The 21,530-nt window shown below is 46.1% G+C and overlaps 4 protein-coding genes across 8 annotated transcripts; 1 reads left to right on the forward strand and 3 right to left on the reverse strand.

Annotated features, from left to right (window-relative positions):
• Positions 1–91: 91 nt before the first annotated feature.
• Positions 92–7,420, reverse strand: osgn1 (oxidative stress induced growth inhibitor 1). The gene is made up of 7 exons (XM_085925038.1): positions 7,243–7,420; positions 4,638–4,703; positions 3,582–3,910; positions 3,418–3,509; positions 2,998–3,197; positions 2,352–2,692; positions 92–2,233 (listed from the first exon to the last, which is right to left on the reverse strand). Exons 2-7 carry the CDS (start codon positions 4,693–4,695, stop codon positions 1,676–1,678), a joined length of 1,578 nt encoding a protein of 525 aa, XP_085781164.1. The 5' UTR covers positions 4,696–4,703; positions 7,243–7,420; the 3' UTR covers positions 92–1,675.
• A 5,715-nt stretch (positions 7,421–13,135) lies between these two features.
• On the reverse strand, positions 13,136–16,073 carry ccdc51 (coiled-coil domain containing 51). Of its 2 annotated transcripts, none has more exons than XM_085924068.1 (6): positions 15,981–16,073; positions 15,542–15,595; positions 15,315–15,459; positions 14,791–14,928; positions 14,055–14,426; positions 13,136–13,938 (listed from the first exon to the last, which is right to left on the reverse strand). In XM_085924068.1, the coding sequence occupies exons 2-6, from the start codon at positions 15,544–15,546 to the stop codon at positions 13,498–13,500; spliced, it is 1,101 nt and encodes a 366-aa protein (XP_085780194.1). In that variant the 5' UTR covers positions 15,547–15,595; positions 15,981–16,073; the 3' UTR covers positions 13,136–13,497. The 2 variants fall into 2 exon arrangements, with proteins under 2 accessions (XP_085780194.1, XP_085780193.1); XM_085924067.1 differs by having other exon boundaries at positions 15,315–15,465; positions 15,981–16,072.
• dnase1l4.1 (deoxyribonuclease 1 like 4, tandem duplicate 1) lies at positions 16,022–21,336 on the reverse strand. Of its 4 annotated transcripts, XR_015067567.1 has the most exons (11): positions 21,170–21,336; positions 19,932–20,026; positions 19,765–19,853; positions 19,613–19,699; positions 19,438–19,550; positions 19,251–19,363; positions 18,909–19,066; positions 18,739–18,835; positions 18,605–18,667; positions 18,230–18,392; positions 16,022–16,170 (listed from the first exon to the last, which is right to left on the reverse strand). XR_015067567.1 is itself a non-coding variant. In XM_085924069.1 (10 exons), exons 2-10 carry the CDS (start codon positions 20,010–20,012, stop codon positions 18,226–18,228), a joined length of 1,038 nt encoding a protein of 345 aa, XP_085780195.1. In that variant the 5' UTR covers positions 20,013–20,026; positions 21,170–21,333; the 3' UTR covers positions 16,439–18,225. The 4 variants fall into 4 exon arrangements, 3 of the variants coding, with proteins under 3 accessions (XP_085780195.1, XP_085780197.1, XP_085780198.1); XM_085924069.1 differs by lacking the exon at positions 16,022–16,170 and having other exon boundaries at positions 16,439–18,395; positions 18,538–18,667; positions 21,170–21,333; XM_085924071.1 differs by lacking the exon at positions 16,022–16,170 and having other exon boundaries at positions 16,449–18,392; positions 18,538–18,613; positions 21,170–21,330.
• Positions 16,103–18,017, forward strand: tma7 (translation machinery associated 7 homolog). Its single transcript, XM_085924073.1, has 4 exons — positions 16,103–16,267; positions 16,519–16,574; positions 16,721–16,808; positions 17,649–18,017. The coding sequence occupies exons 1-4, from the start codon at positions 16,252–16,254 to the stop codon at positions 17,681–17,683; spliced, it is 195 nt and encodes a 64-aa protein (XP_085780199.1). The 5' UTR covers positions 16,103–16,251; the 3' UTR covers positions 17,684–18,017.
• Positions 21,337–21,530: the final 194 nt, after the last annotated feature.

Consider the following 21,530-nt stretch of genomic DNA (forward strand, 5'->3'; position numbering starts at 1 on the left):
GATGTATGCAAGGTTTTTCCAAAGCAGGCACACAATCGACCTAATGTAACGAGGGCTGATAGCCCCAAAACTCATAAATTGGGTCACAGACTATGTTTGCATATTGGTGCTTTTAATATCCACAATTAAATTGGATAAAGAACATGTTTATATGCTGTTACAAGAATCACATTGTCTTGTGCATATTCCAAGCAATATAAATTATTACTTTTACAGGTCATTAATGGCAAAGACTTTGAGTCAAGCATAAAGCAAGTCGAAGGAAGAAAGTCAGAAAAGTGGTTTTTTTTTAGGTAAAGGAAGTGTGAATGTGAAAGTAGTCCAAAGGGAAGCAAAAAAAAAAAAAAGTTAGGAAGAAAAACAGGAAGGAAGGCCAGGAATAAAAACTAGTAGAAAAGGAGAATGGAGGAGTTTAATCAAAGAAAGGATGATAGTAAGGATGAAAGAATTACAATAAACTGCAGGAAGGAAGCAAGGCGGACAACAACAAAAAACATTAGTTTTTATCAAGTGTATCACAACATTGTATATTTTCAATAATGCAAAAGTGTTGTGTAAACACGATACAGAAAGGGAGTCGTGACAGTGTGTCTAATCATGGCTTTGGTCTTGTAAGGACGAATCCAGACACCAAGCATATCGTATCTTATCAAAAGGACAACACAATTAAACAGGTATTACAAAAGAAGTTACTCCCAGTTCCAGTTCGGACTGACTTGTTTTGGTCATGCGACCCGGTTGTAGTAGGTAGGAAGTGGTTCTTAAAGTGGTACACATTGGTCCCTGACGCCCACAGTGAGGTAACTTTAGCTGCGCCCGGGGGGGAGGGCGGGGCAAAAAAGGTGAACAGCACCAGAACCTTTTGGGTTCACACCCAATTAAAGGCAGCAACGACAACACAAAACTGATAGAAATTGCAAAAACAATTTGCAAAAAAAATACATTTGTGAGATTTATAAGAATACAACTACATCTTTTGTTGTAGAATACTGTCATTATATGAGACTAACTGTGTATTTTTGAATGTTTACCTAAAGAGGGAAGTCTTGTTTTAAGTGAATTTCAAAAGGACAATTTTATTCTCAAAATATTACATTCCTTTATCCCGGTAAAAACGTGCAAAATTAAAGGTAGGTAGGACTAACTGCTAAATTATTTGATTAATTAGTCATTTCAATTATTTTATAGGCCTGCCAGCCTTTTTTGCTATTTCATTAAGTCAATTATTTATTTTATTTTTCTATGAAGAGGGGGGGGGGGGGGGGCAGTAGGGGTTACCCTATTTTGCCACTTTTGTACTTTAACGCCATCATGTGACTGAGATGAGTTGAACTTTACTGCCATCTGTTGGTAACTGTAGGAAATTACAGCACACTACAACAATTTGGATGAAAGTGTACGACATATGGAATGAGGGAAGGAACCGTGCCACAAATAGCAAAAGATTACGAGTGACGCCTCCAAACAGATTCAGAAATATTTTGAGATGCTACAAGATTGTGGCGAAGCACTACATTTCTGTGCAATGGCCTCACTTCAACAACATTGGCGCTCCAGCTACAGCTTGCAGAACCCTGGAGAATCTCAGTTTGAGAAGCACTGCTTTGAAAAAAAAGGCAAATTTAGTTTTTTTTTACTTGTTTGAAGTCCAATTGCACAACAATCGAGGCCGTGGCTACGATCGGGCCACTTCCGTGAGGGTCTGCGTGGCCGCCTGCCTGTCCACCCACTTGTCAGCCAGTCTGTCCGAGGATCTCGGCGCCCCACCGCCGACGGCCCCCCTCCGCCCCTTGGCAATATCGCTGGCTATGGCCAGGGCGCCGCCCTTAAGGAAGCGCACAAAGTTCTCGCCCACCAGCGGGCCCATGGCGTACATGCCGGGCCCGTTGGCGCCCAGCACGCGGTTGGTGAAGGGGTCCACGTCGATGGGGTTCCTGCGGCAGGTGACAGCCTCGTCCGGGCGCAGGCCCAGAGGGCGGCCTTGTTCGGGCAGGAAGGATAGGTTGGGGTGGGCGCCGATCAGCACCAGCGCCTTGGATACTTGGACCACGCTACGTTGGCCCGAGTCTGACTGCAGGACACATTTGCGGTCTGGCCAGAAGGAAACCACGCGGTGCTGAGGGAAGCTGAGGTAGCCGGCGTACGATGAGGAAGAGGACAAGCGGGGAGACGAGGAAGACGTGTCCAGAGGGGATGCCGGTTGGTGCTGCTGCTGAGTCATCATCTGGTGAACCTGAAGGCGGTCGCGGCAAAATGTCAGCGTCACCGCGTTTTGGTTGGAGTGCGTGGAGGTCGCGCCAAAGTCAACTTCTTTTGAACTGGACAAGCAAATCATAAACAAAGCTCCTGACCTTGTGGTACTCCGGGTAGAGCATCTTGGGCAGCTGGTTGAAGATGAGGCCCGGGTCGGTGACGGCGCGGCGGAAGGCGTGGTAGACTGGCGTGTTGAGGTGGTGGGCCGCCAGCACGGCGTCGGCGGCCGTCAGCCCGGCGCCCACCACCAGCACCGGGTCCGACGACTCGTCCAGCTCACCGCGGGAAATGGCGGCCTCCAGCTCCCAGAAGGAGTGGCACACGTAGGGCAGCGACTCGCCCTCCACACCCAGGCGGGCGGGGATGTCGTGCGTGCCCGTCGCCAATACCACGTTGCGGGCCAGCAGGGAGAAGGGCACCCGCTCCACGGAAGAATCGTCTACCAGAGCAAGAAAGATGGTGAGCTCAGCTGCATGTTTGCCCAGCGATGAGCTTAATGTGCTACGACTGAGGCTAATTGCTAATACAATACGCTGAAAACAACACTCATGCTAAAATGCAAATGCTAATCTCTATGTGGCCAGTGAAAAGTAGCAATTTTAGCTTAGCATTTCAGGACCATGTTCATTTTCATGAACTCATGATTTAATCACCCCTATAAGATAAATGTTAGAAAGGTTCCGACATATGTTGATGCTGGGCATCAATACTATAACTTTGGAAGAAGCAGTTCATTGCGCCTACCCGCAAGCTCCTCCCACTCTGGGCGCTGCAGTCCCTTGATCCTCCAGCAGCCCAGGGGGTCGTGCTGGTCGGCGGGGCACCTGCTGACTGAGGTGACGGTGGTACCGCAGGCAAAATTGTGCTCCAGCGCCATTTGGGACACATAGTGTTGGTAGTAGGACGCGATCTCGGCCGGCGTGGCGCGGTCGTTGCGCACGTTTCTGTCAGAACCAACAAACGTTGTCAGGTCATTTGCATGACCTTCTTGCCATTTATGGGTTGGATTCTTGTTTTGGTTCCGGTCGCCGCGTGGTTCTGTTTGTGTTCCAGGACTGCTAAAATGTTCACCTGGGATCCACGCACAGAAATTGCCGCATTTTCTGGTGGATCAAGACAGGTGATCCTTGGGATCGTAACGAGAGAACGCGGTAGGTGCTTCACCTTCTCTTGTCTTTCATCCAGTCCTTCAGTTTGAGCCCAGGCAGCTCCATCCAGTTAGCGAGACTTAGCGTTAGCATGGAACCCTCCATGGTCTGAAAGCACACAAAGGAGGATCAAGCGTCTGGCCGTGACGGGATTAACGGAGGGGCGTGCGAGGCACGTACGTGCCAGGCTCCTCCCGGAGGCCCCTTGCCCAGCACCAAGTGCGGCACGGCTCTCTCCGGCTCGTAGCGCCACTCCAGCGGGGATGCGTGGTCCGTGCCAAAGTCACTGTCGGGCAGCAGCAGCGAGTCGAAGAGCACGGCCACCGGATTGGACGAGCGCCCCTGCAGACCCTCGCTCAGGTACTCCAGGTCCCGCTCCAACAGGGACAGGCCGGGATGGTTGGCCAGCTTGTCGTGAAGCAGCGGGTTGGGGTGCGAGGCCCCTGACGACAGGTAGGGGGTGTAGCCCGACAGCAGGTATGACAGGCAGATCCCTGAAGGGCCGTTACCTGGGAAACGCAGAAGGAGAGGAATGTTGCATCAGGTGTCCAGCGCTCTTCTGGTTTGTTGGAGACAAAGACTTTTCTGTTTTTCATCTTCTGCCCTAACATTGACATCTGCCCGCATGCTCCAACATACCCAATTCCAATGATCCGGATCATTATCAGGTGTGTCGGAGGAGCAACACATTCAAAACATTTCGGAGAGCGGGCCTCGATATGCGCGCGACTTGAAAAGTTCAAAGTGAACTTTTGGGCAAAGTCGACATGATTGTCGTCAAACGTCTCCTCACGCTGCAAACTTTTGAATGCTGAACCCACCGTAGCAGAACTTTGCACTTGTGCAAGAAACAGACAAACGTGGCGCGTGGATGGTGACAACAAACATTTGTAATACCGCATTGAAGCAGGTTCATATGATAAGCGCCAACGTCTTTGAACATTTGACACTGCCCGCAAAATGGCGCTGTGCACCAAAACCGCTTGGCAAGGATTCATCAGGTGTCATTAGCAGAACAGGTATTTCAGTCCCAAGTTCTTTTTTGAGACTAACCATTTTGTCTTTACAAAGGTTTAATTACCTGTATCAAATGCAGTTTGCAGCAGTGCCTCGCCAGAATGTAAGCAAAGCGACACTTTGCTCTCGTTTGCACCGGTTATGTACTGTCATTTGTTTTGCATATGCATGTGTGTGTGTCTGTGCCTGCGTGTGTGTGTGTGTGTTGTTTCCACTCACCTATAATCACTACAGGCAGAATCTCTCCAGAAACGATTTCCTTGTCGTGAAGCTCCATGTTGTCGACTGAGGACAGAAAACAAACGCATGAGGACGCTTCTCTTTTTTTGTCACATCATTACCATCACCTTTGTGAGCTCGGTTAGTGGATCAAACTTAACCCGACCCCTCCCCCGTGCAATGCAAGTGAGCTCCTGACTCCTGTCATCTGCCGCACAGTTAAACATGGCAACGTGACGCTGTGCAAACATGCGTACGTGGAAAGACGTGCGCATGCGCGCACTGAATTTACTGTTGCATATTTTTAGACATGCACATTCAACATTGCATCTGTGAAACTCATTGAAAAGTGTTGAACTGGCAATGCATGCTGGGAAATGGAGGCAAAGGCAGCAATCTGCCGAGTCATGCTGACTCGGCCAGGCGAGGTCACAACTAGTGCTGACTGGCTCATGCACAAAAAAAGCAGAAATCGAGATTGCGGCCGAGCCAAGAGGAACAAACTGCTGCAATATTGGCGGAAGTTGACACAGACACAGACACACACACACACACACACACACACACACACACACACACACGACTACACATTCAAACGAAACACACATTCAGACTGACACAGTAAGACACAAGGTCACAAAAAAAAAAACACACCATCATAATGACAAACACAAATCCACCATAATAATGCACTCACACGTACACAGTGACGAACAAACACACACTGACATGATTGAACTGGTAGAGTGGGTCAGCCTATCAAGCAGAAGATTGTGGGTTTGATCATGAAGCACCTTTGTGTCCTTGTGCAGTATACTGCCCCCCGCCCCCAGATTCTGAGTTGACAAATGGGTCAATGACTTTTTGAGTTGGTTTCAAATACATTAAGCATTTCCTCCAAATGAAACCGACATCATGTAGGCAGGGAGGTGGATCTTGCAGTTTCATAAGTGTCTGGCACAAAGCCGGGGTCGGGGGGCGGCTTACAGCTGGAGGGTCCCCTGGAAGGAGCCCGTCATGGAGGCCTCCTCCTTCCCGTCGGATTATATAACCACTCCTTTCCTCCTGGCCAGCCCTCAACAACACTGCGCGTCCCGGCCTTGCCATGGAAACCAACCCGTAGGGGGCGGGGCGTCTACTAAAGTCACTTTTCACCGGTTGGGAGGAGATGTGGAACATTCCACAACGTATTCATTCCATGCCGTTTGGAAGAGATACAAGATGTGGCCTTTTAAACGCTTGCACGTCAGAAAGGAGAAAAACTCTTTTTACTCATTTCTACTTTAACACTGCGAGCAAATTGAAATTTGTGTAATGCTGATTTTGGAAGAGGAGTTTGTTTCATTTCAAGTGGCCGTGCGCTGCACGTTTCCTTGTCTCAGGGCAGGAATTTCAAACACCCCCCTTTTAGATAACAGCTAAATTGTTGGTTGACTAATATAAATTATTGCGCCTCTAAAGGTAAATGTCACGACATTTCACATTCATGCTAGAATCATCCGATACATGTTCCCTCGTCAGACATTGGTGACTGTTTTATTTTCAGGAAAGTAGCCATTGCCAGCTTTGCATGGCCAAAGAGCTGCTTTCACTTTTGAAACTTTGCGAGGCCACACTCGCTCAGCCAGACTCAACTGTGACCCAACTCGTTCTGCAAACCGCAACAGTGCCAATCAATAGTGTGCTAATAAGACGTTAAGGAGCTAAAGTCATTGGGCTGCTTGTCCACAGCGTTTCATCTTTGGGCTTGCCGGCCACCTGTCGTCCAGACGGCTAGACGGAGAACCAGATTGGAATTATCTGCCAATGAGGGCATAAAGCAGCCGCTGGCAGAGCTTCTGTATACAAACAAACACAAATGATTTTTCTCTTGACTGTGTCAAAAGATTTATGTGTCACAACGCCATCGGAGCCGTCCAGACGTTTGTTACTACTGGTAATTTTGCAATGCAAATGAGACTTTGGAAGCTAAACCACCGATTCATGCTTTGCTTTCTTGTACAGACTGTAGAATTTCACAGATTGGTTGAATGCAATAAAGCAGTAAAAGTCGCTGGCCTCTTGGCTCCGTTCCTGCCATTGTGCCACTACAGTACAAGTCTCTTATGGCTTTGACACACTTCTACCTCTTGCACTTGTACCAATTAAACAATTGTCATTTTTCAACATGCATTTTTTACGTGTTGGTTTGATTCAATCATAAAAATAATTATTATTGTTATAGGTAAATGAAGGTCATCGTGGGAATTTGAACCAAAGATAATCCCGCTGGTTTACGCATATTGGGCATGTTAAATGCAGCGGCATCGTGATCCAAGTTACATAATCATTATGACATCATATACGGTACAATCCAGAACGGTTTTTGTAATGGCACTCGTCACGATGTCTGATATTATGCTAGGTAATTTACATGGAATTTTAGTTTTTAAAATCAACTATTAAGTTTATTTCGTCAAGTGTGTTAGCGGGGTCCCCACAAACCGCTCACTCACACCTCACGCATGCGCAATCCCCCCCAGGCCATGATGCTATTGCGGGTTTACTACGCATGCGCACTCCTCGAAAATTCAACCCAGCCATCATATTAGCGATAATCACTTACCGGTATTTCTTTCTTCTAATAGTTCCACCACAAATAAGTGACCGTGTTCGTCTTCTTGCCTTCCTGTGTGGTCAGTTGCTCGTCTGCCGTCTCGTAGCTAGGCTTTCTTGGACGTGTACGAGCGGCGTGAAGGTGGCCGCTCGCCGCCGCACACTCACACGTTATATAGCGCCATGAGCGGTTGTGTCGCGCTCCGCCCCCACCCGTTGCCATGGTTGAATGAAGATCGTCTATGGTCAAAAGAGGCTCCACCACATTATGAGGGCTAAAAAGTAACATCAGTGAAACAAGTGTGAGGGTTCATGAATTTAGCAATCATGAATGAATCACCAGTTTAAACCAAAAAGGTCTGACTTCCTGCTCGGTTTTGGGCATGGCTCATTAAGATATTGAAAGTGTTGTCTTTTACCACTTTCCAATAATCCTCTTTGCGATTCAAATCATGGATCCTTGTGTCCTCTTATGATGGACATTTGCATCAGTCACACTAGTGTTGGAGGACAATTTCTTTTGCTCATTTGTGTTCCAATTTTCTAACTTTCCAAGAAATCTTAAAATGATCATCCAACTTTGACACAAGCAAGTAAAATGACCTACTTCTATATGCAGTTTGGCAGGATGGCTGTATTGGCAACCCCTAATCACTCGATGCAGAAGCAGGTATTAGCTAAAACCATTAACGGCAGTTTAAATGTCGACGCTTATCATTTGCGGAGACCAAGTTATTGGAATGCAGATGTCTGCTGTCAAAACTGTAAAGCTACAAAGATTTCATTGTAAAGTCCCCCCCCCCCCAGAACAGAATGTACTGAAAGCACATTGACCCTCAAAAGTGACACATTGACCTCGTGGACATGACTCTTCAATCATGTGAGCTCAGGAGATTTAATGATATTTCCATTCCATTTTATTACATATTTATGTATTTCAACGCACTGTTGCGGTTTGCAATGTTTGGATGGAGACTTTGGAACAGTTATGATACGCAAGCTCAAGTACATCTACAGTATTATGAAAGGCATGAATTCAAGTCGCTTAGTCCGCAAGTGTGGGTCTGCGTTGCTGTTTTTGACGTAATACTGAGTCAAGATAGAGATTGGTCTATTATCTCATCTGGCTGGAGGCCAGTCGCTCATCATCAAAAGATACTGTTTATTTTCATGGTTTTAAATTGGACTTTCAGCTATAGCGCTAGTAATGACCTACTTTTTGTGAAATAGGACTAGTCTCAGAAAAACCCTTTCAAAAAACATCTTGATCTGGCCAATCCAGCTGATGCTACTGGTGCATAACTGAGTGCAATGAAGTCTTTCAGGTTTGGAGCCTTCTTGACAACCAAATGTGGCATACAGGGCTGAATCTTCCCCCCAAAAAAACTGTCTTAGGCAAGTTGGTCTTTAAAAGTCTCGTGAAATGGTCAAAATGACAGACTTTTGTTGTTTTACACCTTGGCTCAAAACCAAAATAGCTGCTCTGTTTCCATTAGTTCCTGGTATTTGTAGTACTCGGTACTAGAGAGTTCAACAGTATAAAAGTTGACCTCCCACCCATTGAATGGCTCCCAATTGCCAACGCTGCTTCCTCCTATGTGTGAGGATTAATAATCATCTTTTTACACAAGGATCATTGTGACTGTCTGGAAATGATGATGTCATTGTTTACTAATGCCACTCACTCAGCTTGTACAACAATTTCTTTTGCATTTTTCCTCACTATGCCATTTCCTCCAGCCCTCGCGCGGTCGATCCACATGACGTGTCGCAATTTTTACTGTCACTTGTAAAATTTCTGCTGATAGTTTGCAGTTACTTATTAAGGAGTCGTCGTCTTGTATTCTTCCACTGAAAGACGGTGTTTAGCCTTTTGGGGCTTGTCAGTCATTCACAGCTGAAATCAGTCGTTACAGAGGATTTTCAAGATTCAAGATCAAGATTCAAGAGTTTTTATTCACCATGTTTGAGCGTGCCAAACAAGGAATTTGACTTCAGTACATCACAGCCTCTGTTCAACATTTAGGTGACTAACAACACTCAGGACATGACAAATATTCTCAAACATCCCCTGATCTTAAACTCAAACCTCCAACTAGGGGAAATGAGAAACCTTGAGAAGAAACCACAGATGAGAGGGTCCCTCTTCCAGGATGACCAGGCTGCAATGGATGCAGAGAGGACACAGTAGAAACAGTGTAGACAATTCAAACAAGGTGTGGCGAGCAGGATGTTATTGCACAGCAATGACTCTGAGACTCGAAGAGTGGTGTGAGTTCATTAGAGCCTGGGGGGAAGAAGCTGTCTCTGTGTCTGCTGGTTTCTATAACGCCGTCCGGAGGGGAGTAGTTCAAACAGACTGCAACCTGGATGAGAAGGGTCTGTAGAGATGTTACTTGCACGTTTCCTGGTCCTGGACAGATAAACGTGCAAGTAACATCTCTACAGACCCAGGTTGCAGTCTGTTTGAACTACTCCCCTCCGGAAGGCGTTATAGAGCTCTGTACGCCAAAACCAGCAGACACAGAGACTTTTGTTTAGAGTCCTTGCTAAAGTTTGTCAGGGAGGACTCAAAGTGTTTCTAGTCCTGGTTAGCTATGGGAAAAGCCAATGATAGTTGCATTGCAAATAATGCTGAATACAGTTAAGTTGGTTACTTACATGGCTTAGAAAAAGCCTCTTAGGCAGTTACACAGGGGACGTACATTAGTTGGCTTGAAACTTCTCGAGTGACCGAGTGATGTTCTCTCCGTTCATCTGTCACGTCATCTTCAGTCATTTTGTGGGTCTTCTGATAGACGTGGCCACCCAATTTTATGTATGTCAAAGCGACCTTCGGGGGCTGAGATCTCTAAATGTCTCAGAGACTTCTGTGAGGTGGCATTAGCCAAGGTACAGTTGACACTTGGATTGGGCCTGCTCCATATGTTACGTAAGTAAGCCCCGTGTGAAAGTGACTCTGAAGTGAAGTGACAAATGGAAGTAGAGAAAGCGGAGGCTTGTTTGGACATTGTTGAGGGTCAGAGGTAGAGTATGTTTGGGCCCCACTCGGTATCAGTGTTGATACACTCCAAACACCGCAGTCAACAGTGTTGCTAAGCGTCGGAGCCGGACTTTCAAGTCGGAGCCTTTGTTATAAACATCAGCGGACCGACAGGCAGAATGTTTCTGGGTCATGTTCCACTGAGCCACTTTCCCTGGGAATGATTGGACGCCCACCTATGGCCTCTTCTTCCAGATGTCTTTGACATGCGAGTGTGAAATATGCAGCATGAAATCTGAGCGCGGCAGTTTTCCGAGGACACCGCTCCCCAGTGGAAGCACTTCACCTCCATGAATATTTACAAAGCGTGGAGACTTCCATTTACTAAATGGTAAATGGACTCCACTTGATCTTCTCCGAATGGTGACGACGACACGTGTCCCGTGATTGACGGCAAACAATCGAATGTGTTCAACCAGTCCATAATTTGTCATTTGGATTTTACATTGTCTATTTCTATGAGTGATGAGCGAGTCTCGATAGCCAGTATCGATATCGGGCCGATAGCGACCCTATTTGAAGGTATTGAGTCTGTATGGATGCTGTCGATACCAGCCGCCGATCCGCGGTGACTCCACTTTTGCAGTAGTTGGGTTTTTCCTGTGTTCAATCAAATCTTCAATATCAAAAGCACCACAGGTATCAGGGAGTACTCAAAGACGGAATACTCGTAGTGATATCAGTCTGTAAAAGAAGTGGTATCACCCATCCTTAATATGAATACATTGTTGGTCTATACAGTATGTAGCCTGCAGTTGCCTGGCAACCAATCACAAGCTTCTCCATATGTAACCTGTGACTTAGTGGCAAACAATTGCATGTTTGTTTGTACAATACATTACATGCATGTCCTGTCCTGACACATTTTGTCTCTGTACCTAGTTGACCCGTAAATGGCAATCAACCCATAGGCTGTAAATCGATGGATGCTTTTGTCTGTCCGGCTACCAATGGGCACTTCACCCATATATATGTGTGCGGTGAAAATGGGCAGACAAAAATCATCACGTGTTGATTCAAGTTGACGTGGACAAGTTAAACAGACAGCGCTGTGCAAACACACTCCCAGCCCATTCAAATGCAGAATGAGCCAATGCCATGTCATTGCGCGCATGATGGTGCTTGCTTGGGACAAAATGACCCCCCCCCCCCCCCCCCCACAAATTTGTATAGCACCACACACACACACACACACACGCACACACACACACACGCGCACGCACACACACACGTATACATGGTCATGTCTAGACACTCATATCTTTGATCCTATGACACAGCGTCAGCAAGGATGGACACACACACACATGCAAATCCCTCACTCGGTTGAACTCGTTGACCTCCGTGCTGCCAAAAAAATTGATGTGATTTTCACTTGATATTTTTATCCCTCAGTCAACTATTTGCATTAAAAAAAAAAAAAAACGTGGACTCCTCAGTCTAACAGATGGCACATGGTGAAAGTTTCTTTTGCAATGGTTTCTATCACTTAAAGTGTTTGGGGAGTGAAAAGGAAACTGTCTTGTAAACCAGATTAAAAATAAAATCAATTATGAGGCTTTTGGGAGCCTAAGATCAGGGGATGCTTTGAGAATTATTGTCAATTGATTGTCTATGTGAAGCCCTTTGAGACTGCTTGTGATTTAGGGCTATACAAATAAACTTGACTTGACTTGACTTGACTTCATAATGGCCATGCCCTGCTCAACTGTCAAATAGTTCTACGGCGACACGGAAAACTCCATGCCAGAACGAAACTACATGTTTGATCTGTGAAAAGATTACCGGCTAAATGCTTTCCAATCCAGGTTTAAACCTGAGCTATATTATGCGCCAAACTTTTCCACATGAATAATGTCACAACAAGGAGTCATTCAGTAATTAGTGGGGTCATAAAAATCTTGCCTTGGGAAATTATAGGTCTTGTAAACATAGTAGTACTGCTTTTATCTACACAGCGTGACTACTTTGCCCCCCACGCTAAGTGAGATCGGAATGATGATTTGGGCTAAGAAAAGATTGCAGCTGCCGCAGAGGATTCACCAGCACACGTACGCACGCGTACAGAATGAATATGACACCACTTGGAATGTACCTGAAGGCAACACGGCGCTTAACAAGTGTCATTTGAACTCCAAGTGAACAGGAAATGTTTTGTCGGAGTTACTTTTTGATGTACAATTATGTCAATATTGCCTTCTCAGCCACCCGCCGTAAAATGAACCAATTGTACAAACTAATTAAGTCTGTAATATCTGCATGTGAACTATGAGTCATGTGTTACATGTTGCAAGGGTGACAAATTGGTTCCTTTACCTCTGCAAAAAGAAAATATTAACACTTGGAAAAAATGAAGACATACACCCTCAACTTGACGAGTAGTGGAAGCAGTGTTGTCCCCTATGGCTGGGTTCCGGTGTTAAAAGGGAAATGATGGATTTTCCGCTAATGTGCACATTTTAAAACTCAACAAAAATGTGAAGGGTTGATTCTCAACAGACCCACATCCGCAGTTATAAGAAATAATAGATGATTTTATATAAGGCTGTTCTTTTGTCACGTGAACATTTTTTTAGATGCTACCTGCTGACAGTTTCAACACGTAACATCTAAAAAATTTATGACGCATCTGAGAAAGACTAGAGACAGTCGAAACTGTCAGCAAGTAACATCTAAAAAATGTTTTTACTTGTCTGGACAAAAGAACAGCCTTGTCTAACATGGAGACATGAATAATAGATGATTTTGGTTACTTTGGGGTTGTAGGTTTTTCCCCAATTGGAGTTGGATTTTTGTCATCAAAAGGACTTACCACAAATATAGTGAAATAAACCAACAAACGAATCATTTTGAAAGACAATTTTGTTGGCCATTTTTTTTAATCACTGTTGCTTGTGTTGACGTCAGTGACCGTTGACAAGCTTCCATCGTCTTTACTGCCCTCTGCTGTTCACAAACGAGCAGAGCAGAAATTGGTCTTCATTTTAATCGTGAGTCTGTGGTTGGTCCCAGTGCAACGTGACGTCATAATAAGGAAATGTTGGGAAGTCACACATGTGCAAAGCATAAGTCAGTCTTGACTCTTTTTTTTTTTTTTTACCTCAAGTTTCAAGCAATTTCTTGGCACTTTACGTTTCTTGACTGAACCTCAACTAACTCGAGTCGACTCTTGTGACTCCCCATCTTTGCTCCAGTGTGTTACGATGTCAAGGGGCCCTAAGCTCATCCTCTCAGCAGGTACACGGCCATGACGGTGAGTGCGGCGGCCGTGTATGCAAAGGCGGCGTTGTACAGCGTGGCGCGACCCATTCGCTCGCTCAGCGTATTCTGAGTGCCCTCGACAGTCCCCGGCGACCGCTCGGACCCCCGCCGAGAGCTGCTTTCCAGGAGTTTCCTCATGTGACACAGCTCCCCACGGACTCCGCCTAGGCTTTGCCTTAGCTCTGACACTTGGGGTAGAAGGGAGTCCAGGATCGGCGAGTGGTCGGTGGGGGGAGTATCGTTACCTTGGTGGGCGGAGGCCCCCCGCAGGGAGACCCTCAGGCTATCAATGAGCGCCCCCAGTTCATCCTGCTGCGAGCGATGGTTCCCGGCTTGGACTTTGAGGGCGTCCTGCAGGCTTTCTGGACCCTTCTGGGCCTCCAGCAACAGACTCTTGAGCTCCTACAAAACACCACCATTTGGATGATGTAATGTCATCACGATACAAAACGTGTAGGAATGGGGAGTTGAAATTTTTGTTTCAAAATGCAAGCACATTTTTTGTAGGGCATGCTCACCTGCAGGCGCACGCGGTTGACATAGGTGGAACCCATGACGCCGATGAGCGCTCCCAGCACCGACCCGACGAGCGACCAGTTCTTGGTGCGCTCGGCCCGCGTGCGCTCCTTCTCGTGACTCTCGCGCACGGCGGCCGAGAAGGTGGCAAAGGCCTCGCGCTCAGCCGCCTCAGCGTGACCGTGCGCCGCGCGTAGCCGCCGCTCATCCCGCAGAAGTCGATGCTCTAGGGTGGCCAGCTCCAGGTAAGCGGCCTCCTCCCGGGACACGCGCTCCAGCCCGGCCCGCGCCTCCTTCAGACGAGTCTGCACTGCTTCCAGGCTGGCGTGGGCCTCGCGCACCAGTCCCCTCGACGCCATGAACGCCGCCTCCGCCTGAAACCTCATACGGGACGGATTAGCCTTGCCAAATGTCGACATTAGAGAGCAATTTTGGGAAACAAAAATGCATTAGGGATCAGCTGAACAGGTTCAAATTGGATTGTGTGAATCAGTCAAAAATAAATACATTCGAGAAAGCCCAAAAACACCATTTGGGGAATTTACTTCTGTTGTTGGGTAGGGATAAGCTAAAGTCGGGACTGCTACAAATATCTTTCTTGTGGCTTTTATTTTCTGATTCTAGAGGATAAGGTCAATAATTTCAAGTTGTGTTTGTTTTTGTCACCAACAATGTTTTTTAAAATGTATTTCATTTTTTGTTTACGATTACTCCCGACCAGTCTGGGTGTCTACTGACCTCTGTGACATTGGTCTGAGCTTGGCGGACCTCGACGAGCCCGACAAACTCCTCGTACTTCTGCCACCAGCTGTTCATTGTGGTGGTGGCCATCAGGGCAGACTTCTGGCCCCACTGCTGCCCCAATCGACCGGCGTGCTGGACAAGAACAAATTTGTTTTAGTGTGTGAAATAGTGTCTGATGGTACTTAGACCTGACAGTGCCATTATTAGTATCATCATCAACTTGTTTAGACAGAGATTTGGAAGAAGAAAAAGTGATACCTTGACTATCTAGCTGTTGTATTTATAATCAAATAGCTTTAGCAATAGCAAAATAGCAAATCAAACTGCACTGTAACTCCGTTCCTGTTTTATTTAGATTTTCACTGATTTTAATTTGAATCAACTGTTTTGAATGTTTTTTAACTGTGCCTTGATGCTTTTAATGTGTCCTTTATCTCTGATGCCTTTCATGACTTATGTGAAGCACCTTATTGCTGAAAAGTGCTATACAAATAAGCTTGCCTTGCCTTTTGACTTACCTGTAGGGCAGACAGCGCTCGCTCCTTCACGCCATTGGGACCGGATGGGCCCGGACTGCCGCCACCGTAGGTTCGCACCAAGCGCAGCCGGGCTGGCAGGGGTCCGAGCAAGAAGAAATGCGACCAACAACCGGTGCCGTGAACTCTGTACCTGACACAATTGAGAATCGTCCAAAATCCGCAGCAAGGAACTAATTCTAATGTTGCATTATTTCATTGGAAAGCACCTCATGGAGAAGCAAATCAGAGATGCAATTTGTCCCCAGCTACAGCGATACCACCTGTAAGTGATATTGTTTAACAAAAAGGAATTTAGATTCAGACAACCATGATGAAAAGCATCCTAACAAACTATTTTCTTCAGATCCACTTTTGGCATATTGCAGTTCGGACTCAGTTAGTTAGTGAGTTTAAAAAAAAAGTGTGTCCTGCTAGTATACCATTTATTAATGTTTATACACTTCTGCTTAGATATCCTTAGTCTATATTTCGCGGTCTTGTTCTTGAGACAGTCATGAATAATGACAAAGTTTCATGTCTTTTTCTTGAAATTAGCCAGCTAGCTGCTGCATGTGTCCTCTACCCATTTCCAATGATTGCAAACCTAGCATTTATCATTACGTTCTTGTCTTGCTTGGTCACAAGATAAAAAACAACAACACATACCTGTAATATTGTGTGTTTCCAATACAAACATGTCACTGGGAGGATATTTTCAGCGTCCCTAAGGTCATTCTGAAGTGAAAAGCTAGACGATAGCATTTGAGTTTTGATCAGGCATATGATGGGGCTTCTATATCTGGGTTCAAAGATTTTCTGGCTGAAGGGGTCCTTGCGGCGCGGCTTCTTCGTGACACTATAGAAAGAAGGCAGCACATCTTTATTATCAGAATATTACATCCTTTTCCTCTTTTTTTGCACTTATTAACGCCATAAAATGTCTGGCAGAGAAGGTGAGACGTCGCTTTAGATAGCTGCGAATGCGTACCATGACATATTCATGTAAAAATAACCTTAAAAATCATTAACGTTACATTATTGTTGCATTAGCTGGCTAGCTTACGTTGCTAAAGAGAGTCGCGTTAGTAATGCAATGCATTTTTTACAGTAGCATATTTTGACACATTGCGTCAATTTATTAAAGTCGTGTTCACATCTGCCAGTCGGTTGTGTTCTGTATTGACAGTAACCCATTTCATTTCAGGAGGCAAAAAGAAACCACTGAAGGCGCCCAAAAAACAGGCCAAAGACGTGGACGACGTAAGTCTCTTAAACGTATAATGATGTTATGTTGCATTTGTTATTTAGAAAATGGTTATGCAAGCATTAGGTTCGTTGCAATTATTTGTGCTGTCCAGCTGCACGTAGAAATTCCCATGACATTGAAGTGTACTCAATGTATGCAGGACGACGTTGCCTTCAAGCAGAAGCAGAAGGAGGAGCAGAAAGCCTTAGAGGCCTTGAAGGCCAAAGCCTCTGGCAAAGGACCTCTCGGTATGAACACAATTGCAGAATTTAACATATAGATCTTGGGATAACCGCAATCAAGTTGGCACGAGGACTTGAATGGACTTGTCTACATTGTCTTAAATAATAGTAATAAGAATAGATCGGTTTTATATAGCACTTTTCTAAACACTCAAAGCCGCTTTGTATAGAAAATTCACGCTTAATCGTGCACACACACACACACACATGAAGAGTTCGGTGTTATATGCAGAGTTGAAGGTTGTTTAGGGCCTTGTATGTGGTGACAAGGATCTTGAAATGTATGCGCTGTTTTATGGGGAGCCAGTGACGAGGACAGGGGTGACGTGCTGTCTGCTGGGTGAGCGGATGAGCAGAGTTTTGAACACATTTCAGTTTGTGAGGGACAGTTGAGGGGAGACCATACAGGATTCTATTGCAGTAATCCGGTCTGGAGGGGATAAATGCATGAATTAATATCTCTGCCGCAGGGGTGGAAAGAAAGGGACGTAGGCGTGCAATGTTTCGTAGATGAAAGAAGGATGGTTTGGTAACGTGGTTGAAAGGAGAGTGGGGTCCATATAAATTCCAATATTTTTGACGAGAGGGGGAGGGAGTGACAGTGGCCGTCAATGCAATGTGACGTTGTGGTAGATGGGGAGGCTAGATTTAGGACCCAAGATGATCTCCGTTTTGTTACTGTTTAGTTTGAGAAAGTTTTGAGTCATCCGGTCGTGAATGTCTTCACTGCACCAAAAAAAACATCAAATGTTTGACTTGAGAGCAGCGTCGACACCAGATGGTGTTGGCGCAAGCGTTGATTGTTTAGCGCTCCTTATCGGCCATCTTGTCTTTTCCCTCCATCAGCCGGCACCGGAATCAAGAAATCAGGCAAGAAGTGAAGCCTCCCGATGATTGCCGCCTGGGCTTAATCCGACTGCAGCGTGTCCGGTTCGTTTTGTTCCGTTTTTTTTTTTTTTTTTTTCCCTGCGACGGTTCTCAGGCAGTGTCAACTGGAGTCAGTGTACAGCTTTCACACTGTGATGTTTTCTTGTAAACACTCGTAGACCTAAACACTGACCGCCCCTTTTCAAATAAAAGGTTGGTCTCCTTCAACATTTTTGAAATATGATGTTAATAATTACATAAATGCAAGGGGCAAAACATCACAATGTGTTTTTTGTTTGTTTTTTTACTGTAAATGGAGGAGAGACTAATAAAATGTTTTGAAATCAATCAACTGTGCTTTGTTGGTTTTATACATCTATGTTATATGGTTGAAATCATTAAGAGAACCTCTAGGACTGTAGAAGCAAAGTTGGACATGCTTCTGTTTTGCAAATATAATAACGTCACCAGACCAAGGCCTTTGGGGACATCCCGATTTGACTTGGAAACGAGACTCTTGGCTTCAGTGTTGAACATTTTGCAGTGTGTCATCATCTCACAGCATTTTGCAGCTTGAGGTTGGCTCCTGGCGTGGCTGTTCATCTCCTTGCTGCATCTTGGCCAGCTTCAGCTGCAAAATTTGAATCTCCAGGTTGAGTTTCTCACGCTCCAGCAGCAGGTTTCCTCGTTTCAACTCCTCCAGTTCATTGTCCGAACGCGGAACTGCTGAGGAAGAGAATTATTTTTTTTTCAAGTCAAAGCCCACCCAGCAAGCCCTTATCCAAGAGTCGGACCCTGAACCTCAGAGGTATGGGGCCAACATGTTAACTGACTTCTATGTCACCGTATTGCTGTCTAGTAGTAATACCTTCATTTTGCGTGGGTGGCGTAGTGAGAGACCTCAGCTCGACCTCCACCGGGTAATGGTCACTCACCTTTAGCGCCTGCAAAAGCGACAAGCTCGATATTCCACCGTGACAAACAGCGTTTGGAACATTCTTAGAAAGAAGGAGGAGGTGTTTGTCGAAAATATCTTGGCTGATGAGCCACATGCTGCTTCACCGCACACCTGCTCATTGCTGAGATGGAACGCTTTTTGGAAGTTGAAGGGTCTGGCCGAATTTGGCACCACGGTGCGGAGCATGTCGTCGCCGTAGACCACGATCCTGCAAATACACTTGTGAATTCCAGGCTACCGTTTGTTAGCATCTCTTCAGCGTTCGGGGACTGGAGTCTTACCTGTCGTACGTATGCGTGTTGCCTACATTGGCCGTGGTGTCGACGTCATCTCCAATTAGCCAATGGAAGTTTTTATCGCTGCGAATGCGGATACGCTGCAACTCTCTGTTGGACACGTACGCGCCATCCGCGTTGAAGTCGCCCAAGATCATCACGTTCTGTCGCGTGAGGAAATGATGAAGATGAAAAGTATACATGCATCAAATTCAGTAGCAATTGTCCAAAATCCCGAAAGTTGAAGTCTTCTTCAAATCAAAATGGCAGACTTTTTGGGGATCTCATATTGTCGAGAGAAACCGTCTACAGGAACTGAATGGTCAACAAGAATGAAAAGATCATCACATCAGTCCTCCACTTCATCTTGACATGCTGAAAGACGTCAAAGAGCTCGTCCAGCTCCGTCTCCGAGTCTTCCGGTTTGGTGTGGACGGGAATCATCACGAGGTCCTTCAGCACTGCCGGGAAAATACACGCACGCACTTTGACAGTGACGCCGAGGCCCACCTAAGTCGAGGTTGACTTTTGCTACCTGTGTCGTGACATCGGAATCTCAGGATGTACGGGTCCCTGGCGAAGACGTCGCCGCCATCCATCACCTGGTCGTCAAACTGATACGAGCCCACCAGGTCCACCGGATCGTCCCTGCGCGTAGCCGCACACACATTGGCCACAGAGTCCGGTGACCGTGACATCATCGCCGTTACCTGTAGAGAAACATGAACTGCTCCTTGTAGTGGGATCGTCCTAGCCGAGTGCTGATCTTCAGAGTATAGTGATGAGACGCGTTGGGCCTGCGTGCGTACACACACGCATCATTTTCCTTCCTTTGGAGCATTTCGGACTGCTGCAGACGTACGTATTGAGCGCATTCAGCAGAGTTTGGACCGATGTGCCGCTGATGTCCACCACCTCCAGGATCACGATGATGTCATAGCGACGGATAATCTGGGGCGTGGAGGGGGGGGGGGGTATATTTCAATACGATCACCAAATAGTCGGTTGTTGTGCATGCACGCATGTTACCTGCACCAGGATCCGAAGTACCTCGGGGTCAGACACTTTGCTTCGTCCAAACTTCTGGATGTTAAACGATGCTATTTTCATGGCGGCGGCTGCTGCTAAAAACAAGAAGGGGACGCAAAGAAGAAGATGGAGCTGTATGTGTCTGAACACGCAAAAGGCATGTCAAGCATCACGCTATTTACGCTTCGCGAGCGCTTTAAGTCCAATTCTGCAGAATGGCATTTTGAAGAGCAGCTGTGGCGCAGGCCCGAGTCAATGTAAACGTCTTTCTGGCAACACATGTGAAGCAGCTGCCAGAAAGCAGGAATCTTATTGGAGGGCTTCGCCGCTCGACACCAGTGATTCTCAAACCTTTTACACCCACGCCATCTTCAAAAAAGTACGACCAAGACAAAAATACAGCAATATAGTAAGTCCAAGTGTCCATCAACAATCAAAAAGAGGTTTGGGGTCTACAAATTAGCTTTGATATTAGTGAAAACACTGCTCTTAAATGTAGGAAGACTATTTGTGTGCCTCGTTGCTCGCCTTAAGTGCATGCACTGGCAGAAGACTGTGTGTGTGTGTGTGTGGGGGGGGGGGGGGGGGGGGCAGTGGACCGCCCTTCACATAATTTTGTTATTTTACATACACACTTTTTTTTTGGTGCCTTCAAAGACGAGTAAACGCAAATTTAAGGCTTGCATTCCACTGCCCATTGTTAAATGTTCATGGTTGGCCCAGAGGTGTTAGCAGTTCCTGGAGACCAAGAGAAACACGAGTGGATGAAAAGTGTCATATATAGACTCAAACAAACACGACACACGCAAACAAGATTCTGCCCGGACAAGTTCGGAGTTCTTAATCTTGCGGATAATCAGATCGAAGCAACGGTGCGTGACAACACACGCAAACAAGATTCTGCCCGGACAAGTTCGGAGTTCTTAATCTTGCGGATAATCAGATCGAAGCAACGGTGCGTGACAGGAATGTCCACTAGGACCTCCTCAAAAACAAATGTCAAGCCTTCAAAAACAAATGCAGGCGCAATCCCAATTGAATGGCACATGTAGGATACAACTATTACTTGCTGATAAGTCTTGTCATTTTGGCCATGAAAAAAGTTCATGTCAAACATTTGAAGCCTCTACATGCCATATGAACAAGTGAGTTTGAGGTTGAACACAACAATGGCCTTCCTTTTCTTTACTATGGAGGTTGGTGAAACATTTAAGTATGAACAGGAAGTAGTTGCTCACCTGCAACTGGAGGAAAAGGCCACCAGCTCGTTGTCGTGTGTGCTGTTAGCCAGGAAACACCAAACAATATGCAAGCTCAGAGCCAAGGGACACACACACACACACACTTGACAAAGGTGAGCCGCAGCCCAGCGATTGGTCCAACGGGACAACATGCAGAGGAAACGTTAAATTTGCCTTCTGTGTGTGTGTGGAGGGGGGTTGGGGCCGGCCGGGGGTCAAGTTGCATGAGATAACAGTGACACGCCCACACTTAACCCGCCAAGTATGTTCCTCCAGGAAGTTGGGTTTATTTTTCAGAAAAGAAATATCTGTAGTCATTGATTAGCTTCGCAACGTGTATCGCACTCGCTTGAAAAAA

Source organism: Syngnathus leptorhynchus, chromosome 11, assembly GCF_054491065.1.
Source record: "Syngnathus leptorhynchus isolate UIUO chromosome 11, UIUO_Slep, whole genome shotgun sequence".
In the NCBI taxonomy this organism is placed as follows: Eukaryota; Metazoa; Chordata; class Actinopteri; order Syngnathiformes; family Syngnathidae; genus Syngnathus; species Syngnathus leptorhynchus.

Excerpts from the sequence above, each read along its gene's own strand:
- osgn1 (XM_085925038.1), bottom strand. The coding sequence starts at position 4,695 with ATGGAGCTTCACGACAAGGAAATCGTTTCTGGAGAGATTCTGCCTGTA. Across the intron at positions 3,510-3,581 it reads CTCCGGGAGGAGCCTGGCAC|ACCATGGAGGGTTCCATGCT; the intron begins GTACGTGCCTCG and ends GTGTGCTTTCAG. Across the intron at positions 3,198-3,417 it reads TGGATGAAAGACAAGAGAAG|AAACGTGCGCAACGACCGCG; the intron begins GTGAAGCACCTA and ends TGGTTCTGACAG.
- ccdc51 (XM_085924067.1), bottom strand. Across the intron at positions 14,929-15,314 it reads GAGCGCTGTCTGCCCTACAG|CACGCCGGTCGATTGGGGCA; the intron begins GTAAGTCAAAAG and ends GTTCTTGTCCAG. Across the intron at positions 13,939-14,054 it reads TCAACCGCGTGCGCCTGCAG|GAGCTCAAGAGTCTGTTGCT; the intron begins GTGAGCATGCCC and ends GGTGTTTTGTAG.
- tma7 (XM_085924073.1), top strand. Across the intron at positions 16,575-16,720 it reads AGGCCAAAGACGTGGACGAC|GACGACGTTGCCTTCAAGCA; the intron begins GTAAGTCTCTTA and ends CAATGTATGCAG. Across the intron at positions 16,809-17,648 it reads CTCTGGCAAAGGACCTCTCG|CCGGCACCGGAATCAAGAAA; the intron begins GTATGAACACAA and ends TCCCTCCATCAG.
- dnase1l4.1 (XM_085924069.1), bottom strand. The coding sequence starts at position 20,012 with ATGAAAATAGCATCGTTTAACATCCAGAAGTTTGGACGAAGCAAAGTG. Across the intron at positions 19,364-19,437 it reads ATTCCGATGTCACGACACAG|TGCTGAAGGACCTCGTGATG; the intron begins GTAGCAAAAGTC and ends TTTTCCCGGCAG. Across the intron at positions 18,396-18,537 it reads GCCACCCACGCAAAATGAAG|CAGTTCCGCGTTCGGACAAT; the intron begins GTATTACTACTA and ends TCTCTTCCTCAG.